General features: G+C 51.0%; 1 protein-coding gene across 2 annotated transcripts in view; it reads left to right on the top strand.

The window, feature by feature from the left end:
* Nucleotides 1-10786, top strand: part of LOC116644649 (carbohydrate sulfotransferase 6) — a 12384-nt gene extending 1598 nt beyond the window's left edge. Inside the window, exons 2-3 of one of the 2 annotated variants that reach the window (XM_032424381.1) lie at nucleotides 8347-8421; nucleotides 9272-10786. In XM_032424381.1, the coding sequence (XP_032280272.1) occupies nucleotides 9288-10469 (1182 nt within the window). In that variant the 5' untranslated portion in view covers nucleotides 8347-8421; nucleotides 9272-9287 and the 3' untranslated portion in view covers nucleotides 10470-10786. The remainder of the gene's footprint in view (nucleotides 1-8346; nucleotides 8422-9271) is intronic. The other variant, XM_032424382.1, reaches the window with a different exon arrangement.
* Nucleotides 10787-12286: the final 1500 nt, after the last annotated feature.

The raw sequence follows: 12286 nt of genomic DNA, 5'->3' as shown, positions 1-12286 counted from the left end.
GGGACTCCAGGATCATGACCTGAGCCGAAGGCAGTCGCTTAACCAACTGAGCCACCCAGGCGCCCCTTATTTTCATTTTTTTAAGGTAAGCTCTAGGCCCACCCTGGGGCTTGCTGAGATCAAGAGTCGCATGTTCCAAGGGCGGAGCCAGCCAGGCGAATTTCCCCCATTTTATAGATTAAACAACAATAGGCACAGAGAGGTTAAATAACTTGCCCAAGATCACACAGTAAATGATCAAATGGGGTTTATTAGCCACTGTGCCATCCCTACTCCCTGTCATGAGACAGAATCCTGCTTCTAGGAGTGTCTGGGTGGCTCAGTTGGTTAATTGGCTGCCTTTGGCTGGGGTCATGATCCCAGGGTCCTGGGATTGAGCCCCACATTGGGCTCCTTGCTCAGCAGGGACCCTGCTCCTGCTCCCTCTGCTGTTTCCCCCACTTGTGCTTGCTGGCTCGCTCTCTCTCTGTCAAATAAATAAATAAATAAAATCTTTTTAAAAAAATCCTGCTTGTAGTCTAATAAGGGGAGATAGGTACAGAAATGCATGAAAAAGAGTATTCCCCATGGTGATAGTCGCATTGACAATGATTTCTCAATATCACCTAATACCCATTCCATGTTGAAATTTCTGATTACCTCAAAGATATCTTCTTGCACTTGGTTTGTTTGAATCAGAATCCAAACAACATCTATACGCTGCATCTGGCTGTTACATGTTTTGAGTCATTTTCTTCTAAAACACCCCCTTCTTTAAATGTCACTGAATTCTAAGAATGATTTACTTTTCAAAAATAATAAATTAATCTAGGGGCGCCTGGGTGGCTCAGCCGTTAAGTGTCTGCTTTTGGCTCAGGTCATGATCCAAGGGTCCTGGAATGGAGCCCCGCATCGGGCTCCCTGCTCTGCAGGAAGCCTGCTTCTCCCTCTCCCACTCCCCCTGCTTGTGTTCCCTCTCTCACTGTGTCTCTCTCTCTGTTGAATAAATAAATAAAATCTTAAAAAAATAATAATAAATTAATCAAAATAAGAGGTTAAAAAAATAAACCAGAGAACATTCCAGATTATCCCTATAATAAGCGTGCTCAATCTAACACCTGGGGGAACACGGGGTACATGCTAAATGTGCACTCCCTTCCCCCATTCCCTGCATGTGTTACTTCAGAAAAGAGGTGGGAGCCCCGACTTCAGGTCTTGCTAGCTGTAAGGTTCTATGATCGGGTCCTGTGCAAAGTGCATTTTGAGGATCCCCGAAGTTCAGAGCGAGGGAAAGGTGTTCTGTGTTATCTGGTCATTTGCTTTGAAATGCCCCCAGGGTAGCTCTGAGCCAAGGAGATTTGAGCAGTTTGATTTCATTTCCCAATAGATTCCTGCAGGCCAGAAGCATCTGGGCTGTGTGACCCCAGCTTCCCTGCCTCTGGCAGATGCCATGAAACTGCTCATTAGGACTGGCAGAGAGATAGCAGATGTGGCCAGGGCTTGGGGCTGGGAATGTCTTCTGCCACAGCCTGGCCCAGCCCACAGCCCTGAGGCTGAAGGTGGGCTTGGGGATCTTGACATCTTCCAGTGCATAGGAGGTAATTCTCCAGCCAATGCCCCTGTCCTGTTCTGGCCAAGTGGTATTCAGGTCAGCTGGGAGATGGGTTTGCAGGCACTTCTCTTCCCTCAATGAAAGCTGGAGCAGGCAAATTCCACCTGTGCCTCCTGTCCCCATTTTATGATTACCAAAGTAATGCGAGTCTATCGTAGACTACCTGGAAGATGCAGCAAAGCACTAACAAGAAAAAAAATTACCTGTAACATGGCCATAGAAAGATAACCTCTAATATTCAGGGGCACCTGGGTGGCTCAGTTGGTTAAGCATCTGCCTTCGGCTCAGGTCATGATCCTGGGATCCTGGATCCAGCCCAGAGTCGGACTCCCTGCCCAGCAGGAAGTCTGCTTCTCCCTCTGCCCCTCCTGCCTGCCACTCCCCCTGCTTGTGCTTTCTCTCTCAAATAAATAAATAAAATCTTTTTTTTTAAGATAACTAATATTCAGTATGCATCCTTCCAGATTTCTTCTATATGTTTTTGTGTTTGTTTTTTTTTTTTAAGATTTTATTTATTTATTTGAGAGAGACAGGGAAAGTGAGAGAGAGCATGAATCGGGGCAGAGGGAGAGGGAGAAGCAGACTCCCCACTGAGCAGGGAGTCCAATGTGGGACTCGTTCCAAAGACCCTGAGATCATGACTTGAGCTGAAGGCAGATGCTTAACTGACTGAGCCACCCAGGCGCCCCTGTGTATTATTTTTATAACAGCTTTATTGAGATACAATTCACAAACCTTAAGGTGCACCCTTTTAAAGTGTACAATTCACTGATTTACAGTGTAGTCAAAGGAGTGTGTTAATCACCTCAGGGGTCATCCATGTCATAGCACATATCAATACTTCATTCCTTTTTATTGCCAGATAATATTGAATTAGAGTTGATCCTTGAACAACATGGGTTTAAACTGTGTGGGTCCAGCTATATGCAAATTTTTTCAATAAATACAGTACATCACTGTAAGTGTATTTTCTCTTCCTTATGATTTTCTTTTCTCTAGCTTACTTTAATACATATAATATACAAAATATGTGTTAATTGACTGTTAATGTTAAGGTCAGTGGTAGGTTATTAGTAGCTAAATTTTCCAGGAGTCAAAAGTTATACGTGGATTTTTGACCGTGTGAAGGTCGATTCCCCAACTTCTGCATTGCTCAAGGGTCAACTGTATATGGATATACCACATTTTGTTTATACATTCATCAATTGATAGACATTTGGGATATTTCCACTCTGAGGCCATTATGAATAATGCTGCTATGAAAGTTTATGAACAAGTTTTTTGGTGGACATGTGTTTTCAGTCTTCTTAGGTATGTCTTTATTCTACTTTTTTAAAGTTTTTTTTTTTTAAGATTTTATTTTTATTTTATTTATTTGAGAGAGAGAGTGAGAGAGAGAGAGAGCACAAGAGGGGGGAGCGGGAGAGGGAGAAGCAGACTCCCTGCTGAGCAGGGAGCCCGATGCGGGACTCGATCCCGGGACTCCAGGATCATGACCTGAGCCGAAGGCAGTCGCTTAACCAACTGAGCCACCCAGGCGCCCTACTTTTTTAAAGATTTTATTTATCTGAGACAGTGAGTACAGGCGTACAGGCGTGTGAGGGGGGAGCGGCAGAGGGAGAGGGAGAAGCGGGCTCCCTGCTCAGCCCCAGGACGCTGAGATCATGACCTGAGCAGAAGGCAGACGCTTAACCGACTGAGCCACCAGGCGCCCCTTGGATATGTATTAAATGGCATTGCTGCATCACGTGGTAACCCTATGTTTAACCTTTTAAGGAACTACCTGTTTTCTGCCCCAGCAGCACCACTTTCCATCCCCCACAGCAGTGTACAAGGGTTCTGATTTCCCCACCTTCTCATTAATACTGGTTATTATCTACCTTTTTGATTATAACCATCCTAGTTGATGGGACGTCCTCTCTCATTCTAGTTTTGACTGGCATTTCCCTAATGACTAAAATTGGCAAGCATCGTTTCATGCACGTATAGGCAATTTGTAAATCTTTGGGAAAATGTCTACTCAAAGCTTTTGCCCATTTTTAACTTGGGTTGTTTGTCTTCTATTACTGAATTGTAAGAGCTCTTTATATATTCTGGGTCCCTTGCTATACATATGATTTGCAAGTATTTTCTCCCACCTGGGGGTGTCCTTTCACCTTCTTGATGAGGTCCTTTGATATTTGTGTGGTTTGTTTTTTTTTTATATTTGGGCATTTTTAACACCACTGTGTTTTAGTACTTGCGGTTTTTCCACTAGACACTATGTAGTTAAGAGCTCTAAAGTTAGGGGCGCCTGGGTGGCTCAGTTGGTTGAGCGACTGCCTTCGGCTCAGGTCATGATCCTGGAGTCCCTGGATCGAGTCCCGCATCGGGCTCCCTGCTCGGCGGGGAGTCTGCTTCTCCCTCTGACCCTCCCCCCTCTCATGTGCTTGCTCTCTCATTCTCTCTCTCTCAAATAAATAAATAAATAAATCTTAAAAAAAAAAAAAAAAAAGCTCTAAAGTTAGAAGGCTGGGACTTAATTCTGACTCAGCTGCTGTGTAGATCCTTTAGGCAAGTTTCTTAATCTTTTTAAACCTTAGTTTCCTTATCTGTAGAATAGGGGGGAGTGTCAGATCCACGTCATAGGGTTGTTGTAAAGATTAAATCAGAAAATGGGGGGAAAGGTCTTGGCATATAGGAAGCCCTCAACAGATGGTATTTACTGTGTTCCATGTTTCCAGGCTACCATAAACATTCATCTTCCTCCTCCTCTCTCTCCTTTCCTCTCTCTCTCTCTCTTTCTTTTCTCTTTCCTTCCTTTTTATTTTTTATTTATTTATTTTTTAAGATTTTATTTATTTATTTGACAGAGAGAGACACAGTGAGAGAGGGAACACAAGCAGGGGGAGTGGGAGAGGGAGAAGCAGGTCTCCCGCTGAGTGGGGAGCCCAATGCGGGGCTCGATCCCAGGACCCTGGAATCATGACCTGAGCCGAAGGCAGACGCTTAACGACTGAGCCACCCAGGCGCCCCTTTCCTTCCTTTTTAACCTTCTCCCTAACAGATGCCCTGGGCTCCATTAGAGCTGGTTTGCCCCCAGGGGTGGCCCTTGATGCCAAGAGTCTACTGATCCCTCATCTGGAATTTGTTTTCTCTAATCTTTGGGATTCCTGAACAGGATGGCCTCCAGCCGATGCCAAACTGAGAGAAATCTGAGCCATGAATTTGTACCTAGTATTACATTTCACTTCCTTAGGTACCCTGCCAGGGCTGAAAGAGGCTGCTGAGTGAGGGGCATGCAGAGCTGGGGTACTGGTGAGGGTTTCCCAGAGAGCTGGGTTCCTGGGTTCAGGCTCACACCCCTCCTACAGTGAACCATCCCGCCCTGAAGCTCAGATTTCCCATCTGCCAGTCAGATAGAACAATAGCTCCTTCCTATGTCTCTCAGGCCAACAAAACAGTCAGGGATATTTAGAAGATACTGTCACTTTAAAATGCTCAGGGGGCGCCAGGGTGGCTCAGTCGGTGAAACATCAGACTCGGGATCACAGCTCAGGTCTTGACCTCAGGGTTGTGGGTTTGAGCCCTGTGTTGGGCTCCACATGGAGCCTACTTAAAAAAATAAATAAAAATAAAGTAAAATGCTTAGCAGGAAGAAATGTGGGATACGTGGGGAATTCCTCCCTTTGGATCTGGATCACAGAGTATCTGACTTCAATTAGGCAAATATTTATTAATATCATCTACTCGTTCAGTCTTTGGGACATTCCTGGACATGACACTTACTGTCTGTCTTATTCAGTCAGGATTCTTGACTCTTTTTTTTTTTTTTTTTTTTAAGATTTTATTTATTTATTTATTTGTCAGAGAGAGAGAGAGCACAAGCGTAGGCAGCTCTGGTGGCTCTATGCAATATGAAATGCAGGAGAAGCAGGCTCCCTCCTGAGCAAGAAGCCCAATGTGGGACTCGATCCCCAGGACCCTGGGATCATGACCCAAGCCGAAGGCAGACGCTTAACCAACTGAACCACCCAGCCGCCCCGGGATTCTTGACTCTTTATTGAAATACAACATACATACAGAAAAGAGCACAAGTCATAAAAATACAGCTTGATGACACACCCACGTATTTAGCACCTCATCAAGAAACAGCATGACTAGCCCCCAGAAGCTCCGTCTTTGCTCCTGACAGTTCTGCTGTCACCCCATCCCCCCAAGGGGACCCACTCTCTAATCAAACACTTGGTTGTAAATGGCAGAAACTGAAGTCACCCTGGCTTGACGAAAAATGGAGCATTTTCCCCAACTGGGCAGTCCATGAGTGAATCTTGTCCAGCTGGATCCAGATGCTACCAGCTGCTCACGGGTTCTCAGACTTTCCTTCCCTGTTCAATAATTGTCTTCTGTGTTGGCTTTACACCCAGGCAGTTTCCCTCTTCCCCGCAGAGCTACAAAAATCCTGGGATTGGACTTGGGGCAGATGTCCATTGCTAAGCCCATCGCTTGGTCGGGGGATAGTGTATGGAATATAGAGATGAACCAGGCTTGAGATACCTGACTCCCTAAGAACCACGAAGTGGGTGGTCAGCCCCATGCAAACCACATGCACTTTGTGTGAGTGAGGGTGGTTCCTCAAAGAAAAATCTAGAGGCCGTTAGCAGAATAAGGAGGAACAAGAACCGAGTGGACCCAAGCAAACCCCGTCTAGTGCAACAACGTGTTGCAGGACTGCACCCCACACTGGGGGCCTGGGAACAGACACACTCATTTGCAAAACTGCCACAGTCTTGACCCTCAGGTTGCTCACAGGCAAGAAGGGGAGGCAAAGTGTCACTCAGGGCAGAGTGATACATGCCTTGAAAGAGGCACAGGTGAGGTGTCTTAGGAGGAAGCTGAGATGACTCCCCGGGGGGAGTCAGGGCTGGACACTTACAGCAGAGCAGAGGGGAACATGAATGATTCCAGATGATCTGACACACAGGGCGCTGGAGGGGAATTATGGGAAGTGAGGTTGGAAAGCGGAAGGTTGCTGAGTAGGAGAATGACAGGATCAGATACAGCGTAGGCAGCTCTGGTGGCTCTATGCAATATGAAATGCAGGGAGACTGGCTGGGGGATTTTTCCAGAATCCAAGAGAGAAATATGCATGCCAGGACTAGCATGACCCTCCTGGCACCTGGATAGTTGGGCCACTGACTCGGACCACCATCTGCTCCCTTGGCCACTTCATGGGTGGGTCTTTGAGGTTCCTAGCTAGATTGTGAGCCCTGCTAGGATAACAGCGTTGGATGTTGGACGTTTGACCTCCTGGATTGATCCTCTTGATTTCTTTTATCTGTTTTCCATCTTTTATCCATCACTGATCTTTTTGTTGTACCTTCTCTACTTCTTCAGTTTTATCTTTCAACCCTACAATTTTAATCTCTAGGGCAATTTAACTCCAGGGAAAACAAAGGGTTATACAACAAAGGAAGTGTGCTCCAGCTCTTTTTTTTTTTTAAAGATTTTATTTATTTATTTGAGAGAGAGAGAATGAGAAAGAGAGCCCATGAGAGGGGGGAGGGTCTGAGGGAGAAGCAGACTCCCTGCCGAGCAGGGAGCCCGATGCGGGACTCAATTCCGGGACTCCGGGATCATGACCTGAGCCGAAGGCAGTCGCTTAACCAACTGAGCCACCCAGCCGCACTCGTTCTCGAGTTCCGGTAATAGGATCAGATGTCAGTTCCGTATTTGTGAGTCACCTAAGAAAACCTCTGGTTTCCCCGGAGGGCAGGTAGCACACATTGGTGGCCTACGGTCAAGATCCTCCCGAGCCAGGAAAGGGCTGGGCTGGCCATGGCAGCTGTGTTTGGGCCAAACACCAGCGTCGAGTGCTCTGCAGGAATGGGAGTGCTCCCAGGAATGGGAGAGGCTTGCTGACTGTAATTGGAATGTGCCAGGAACTTAGAGGTGGAAGACCTGGGTTGGGGGTCCCACTTCCCCTGTCCTCCACCCACTCTGGCAGCCTCTGGATAAGTGGGATCTGCTCATGATTTCGACCTGGCTTCTCCTGGTGGTGACATGAGCAGGGGAGGGGGCTTCGAGGGGAGCAAAGGCCGTGAAAGCAAGGAGGAAACTTTCAGGCCCCTACCGTGCAAAGCAGCTCTTCCTTGAGATCGTGGCAAGAGCAAGCAACAGGTGCAAGGAGGGAAAAACTCTGGGACGTCGGGGTGCGTGAGCTTGGCTCCGTGTCCCTTTCAGTCTGCCGGACAGGTGTGATATTCTTAAGATCTAGTAAAGGCCCCGGGGGTGGACTCAGGAGATGCTGGGATTGCAGACGTAGGTGACCTCAGGGTGTCTCATCCAGGTGGAGACCTTCCCTGGTGCCTCCTCTCCCAACACAGCACCCCCAGCAGGAGCACGGGGTGGATGTATGGCACTAGCAAGCTTTCCCTCATCTGTGTTGGTAGCAGCTTCTTCGTGACAAGCCCAAGAGGCTAAATGTTACTATCCTCATTTTACAGAGGAGGAAACTGAGCCTTGGAGAAGTCAAGTAATTTGCCCCAGGTTTCAGAGCTCCTAAGTGGCATCAGAGGGCTCACCGCAGTCCAGTCTCCACCCAGCAGGGGACACCATCAGTTCACACCCACTTGGAAAAATGTGCTCAGGGGCTGGGCGGCTCTGTTCCCACCTGCAGGGAACTTTCTGTCCGTCTGGGAATGCAAAGCCCTCCCACTGTGTTGGGCTATCTCCTCCTGTGAGGCTCTAACCCAGCCTCCCTCCTGCTCTCTCAGGCCCTGAAAAACCTGCAGGCATCTTCCATGGATTGTGATTGAGGTGGGCAGCTCTCCCAGCAGCCCTGGGCTACAGTGAGTAACCTCGGCATGGAAAAGGGCAAATGGTGGCCCGGAGCCTGACTGCCATCACCTCTCCCTTTACTGCTTTCTTCTGCACATTCCCACAGCTCCAGAAGGGTACCCTCCCTCTGCAGTTCATGCACCCTGTAGCACTCTACTCCCTGTAGATAGCAACAGTTGGTGTGCTTTGTCTATGTCATTTATTTACTTTTTAGTAATGCAAGCTGAATCTGCTTGTTTAAAAGAAGTCAGACAACACAGAAGTACAAGGGCAAGTTACCAGTTACCGGAGTTACGACATGCCCCGCCCCCCAGGCTCATTCCATTACTCCAGTACCAGTATTAATCCCCTTTTTACAGATGGGTAAACTGAGTTACAGACAGATTAATCGTTTGGTCCAGGATCACAGGCTAGGAAGCGGCTGAGCCTGGTGAGGGAGTCAAATCACCCACCAAACTGTTGAGCTAAACAACCTCAACTTGTCTCCCTGAAAGGAATTCTGAAACAAAAGGTGGGAATTCTGTTTTAAAAATAATATTTCCCTCTCCAGAAAAAAAAAAAAGAGAGAAAGTGGGGGTGGGGGGGAGAGGGAGGCGGTAAGGACGAACATACATTTCCACCGCATTCTGCAGCTGGCCTTTTGCTCTGCATAGACTAGATCTTGGCTGATGTCTTAAAGTCATATTCCCGGGAGAGTGCCCAACTGAGACGGCCATAGTCCGGGGAGGCCCCCACAGGTCGGGGGGTCGAGTCCGGGGTGGGGGTGGGGGGCTGCTCTCCGCAAGCACCGGGCGGGCGTTGGGGTGTGGCAGGGCGAGGGGGCCCGCGGTCCCTAACGACTGCGCTCTCCTCCTCCCGCAGGCCCCCATCCGGAGGCATGTGGCTGCCGCGCATCTCCAGCACGGCGGTGACCGTGCTCCTGCTGGCGCAGACTGGCATCCTGCTTTTCCTGGTCTCCTGGCCCAGGCCGCCGTCCCCAGCGGTCGGCAAAGAGCGGGTGCACGTGCTGGTGCTGTCCTCGTGGCGCTCGGGCTCGTCCTTCGTGGGCCAGCTCTTCAGCCAGCACCCCGACGTCTTCTACCTGATGGAGCCCGGCTGGCACGTGTGGACCACCCTGTCGCAGGCGAGCGCGCCGGCGCTGCACATGGCCGTGCGCGACGTGGTGCGCTCGGTCTTCCTGTGCGACCTGGACGTGTTCGACGCCTACCTGCCGTGGCGCCGCAACCTGTCGGACCTGTTCCAGTACGCGGTGAGCCGCGCGCTGTGCTCGCCGCCCGCCTGCAGCGCCTTCCCGCGCGGCGCCATCAGCAGCGAGGCGGTGTGCAAGCCGCTGTGCGCGCGGCAGCCCTTCGGCCTGGCGCAGGAGGCCTGCCGCGCCTACAGCCACGTGGTGCTCAAGGAGGTGCGCTTCTTCAACCTGCAGGTGCTCTACCAGCTGCTCAACGACCCCGCGCTCAACCTGCGCATCGTGCACCTGGTGCGCGACCCGCGGGCCGTGCTGCGCTCGCGCGAGCAGACGGCCAAGGCGCTGGCGCGCGACAACGGGATCGTGCTGGGCACCAATGGCACGTGGGTGGAGGCCGACCCCGGCCTGCGCGTGGTGCGCGAGGTGTGCCGCAGCCACGTGCGCATCGCCGAGGCCGCCACGCAGAAGCCGCCGCCCTTCCTGCAAGGCCGCTACCGCCTGGTGCGTTTCGAGGATCTGGCGCGGGCGCCGCTGCCCGAGATCCGCGCGCTCTACGCCTTCGCGGGCCTGAGCCTCACGCCGCAGCTCGAGGCCTGGATCCACAACATCACGCACGGGGCCGGGCTGGGCGCGCGCCGCGAGGCCTTCAAGACCTCGTCCAGGGACGCGGTCAATGTCTCCCAGGCCTGGCGCCACGCACTGCCCTTCGCCAAGATCCGCCGCGTGCAGGAGCTGTGTGCTGGCGCGCTGCAGCTGCTGGGCTACCGGCCCGTCGCCTCCGAGAGCGAGCAGCGCGACCTCGCCCTGGACCTGGTGCTGCCGCGCGGCCCTAGCAGCTTCAGCTGGGCGTCATCCACTGCGGCACACCCCTAACCTTAGCGGAGGCCCCCACTTGTGGCGCTGGGGAGGGAGCCGGGCACACGGGGCGCAGGCCGCTTTTGGAGGGGCCAGGAGTTTGGGAGTCCTCCTCTGTAGTATGAATGGACTGAGTCCCCAAAGCTCCATGTTTCTTCTTGCTTCTGAATTTTCTTTTGAGTCCTCCTTAGCAGCTGGGTTCCCATCAGGCGCACACTTCATCGAAAGCAAAGCTGTGTCCACGCTTCCTCTGGGCACAGGGAGTAAGTTCAGACCGCTTGGCTGCTCCTCGAGCCTTTTCTTCCTCGGTCTCTTCCTTTTGGATGCATCATCCAGCCCCTGAGAAGGGGGTCCCAGCCCTGCCTGGGAGCAGAGAAGAGGCACTGCGGTGAGCTGGCCCCTGAAGTCTGTTACCCCCCCACCCCCCCCCCCCCCCCACACACACACCCCCACCCCCCCCCCCCCCCCTCCCCCCCCCCCCCCCCCCCCGCCATGTCCCACCACCACACTCTATCGGAGATGTTGGCGTTTATATTCACTCGTTTCTTTCAGAAAGAAATCAGACAAGATGCCCCATCTCCTGGGAGCCCACTTACCCGCATCACCTGCCCAGCTAACTGGGGTGAACGTTTGATTTGTCTTGACAGTAACGATCCTACCTACAGAAATAGACATAATAATCTTGTGATACTAGACTTTACAGTCTGTATGGTTTGACGAGCAAAACACAAAACTGAAGGGGCTTGTCCAAGGTCACACGATAGGACGAAGGGAGGAGGGGGGTTTTGCTCTGAGACTACAGTTGCAAGGAGAGGGTGGATCAGGCTGGCAGAGACCTGTCTCCCTCATGAAGGAAGGTCAGATTTTTCCCATCTGTTTGCACGAGGGAGGAGCAAGCGGCCATGGCCGCAGCTGCAGGATACAGGTGGTGATAAGATATTTGGGCCCAGAGTGCAGAACCTTAGAGAACCTCCCAGATAAGCCTGGAGGGAGGCAATGAGGGGGAAAGGCAGAGGTAGAGGGAGAAAGGAAAAAGGGTGGGGGGGGGAGCTCCCAGAACCTCTGGGAAGAACAGGGACACAGAATTGAGCACACACAAACTTTGGGGCATGGAGTTGGTGCCGGGACTGACAGTTGTCAGCGTGAGTGTGCCCATTACCTCTGGAAACTAGTGGGCTGCCTCTCTCTGGCCATCAGTTGCTAGAAGGGATGTTCTGGAGGTTGCTAGCTTCTTTTTCTCAGCCCAAGTGTGGCCTTGGATTGGTGGGACCTCGATTGTGGACCCCCATCCTTGCTGCAAAGCAGGAGCTCACCTTCTCCCTCTGCTCCTTCCCCTGGTCCTGCTCAAGCTCTCTCTCAAATAAATAAATAAAATCTTTTTTTTTTTTAAGATTATTTATTTATTTATTTGACACAGAGAGAGAGAGAGAGCACAAGCAGGGGGAGCAGCAGGCAGGGGAGAAGCAGGCTCCCCGCCGAACAAGGAGTCCGATGCGGGGCTTGATCCCAGGACTCTGGGGTCATGCCCTGAGCTGAAGGCAGCTGCTTAACTGACTGAACCACCCAGGCGCCCCAAATAAAGTCTTTAATTAAAAAAAAAAAAACCTGAATTTATCAATGGGGACTGCAACTTAGGCTCAGGTTACATAGCTTCATATATGGGATAGACCTCAAACTCCCACCTCTGACTTCAGTGCTTACAGTTCTAAATGAACTGGGGATGAAGTAAAGGATCCCACTACAGGCTTGGAAAGCCAGATCACTTCCCCCAGTAATGACAGTGATCTCGAGGTGTGAGGGAGTGAGCCATCCTGGCATTCGGCTGGCATTTGGCT

This window comes from Phoca vitulina, unplaced genomic scaffold (genome assembly GCF_004348235.1).
Source record: "Phoca vitulina isolate PV1807 unplaced genomic scaffold, GSC_HSeal_1.0 scaffold30, whole genome shotgun sequence".
NCBI lineage: Eukaryota > Metazoa > Chordata > Mammalia > Carnivora > Phocidae > Phoca > Phoca vitulina.
The sequence above is the reverse complement of the archived record's forward strand: the minus strand, read 5'-3'. Positions and strand labels throughout refer to the sequence as shown.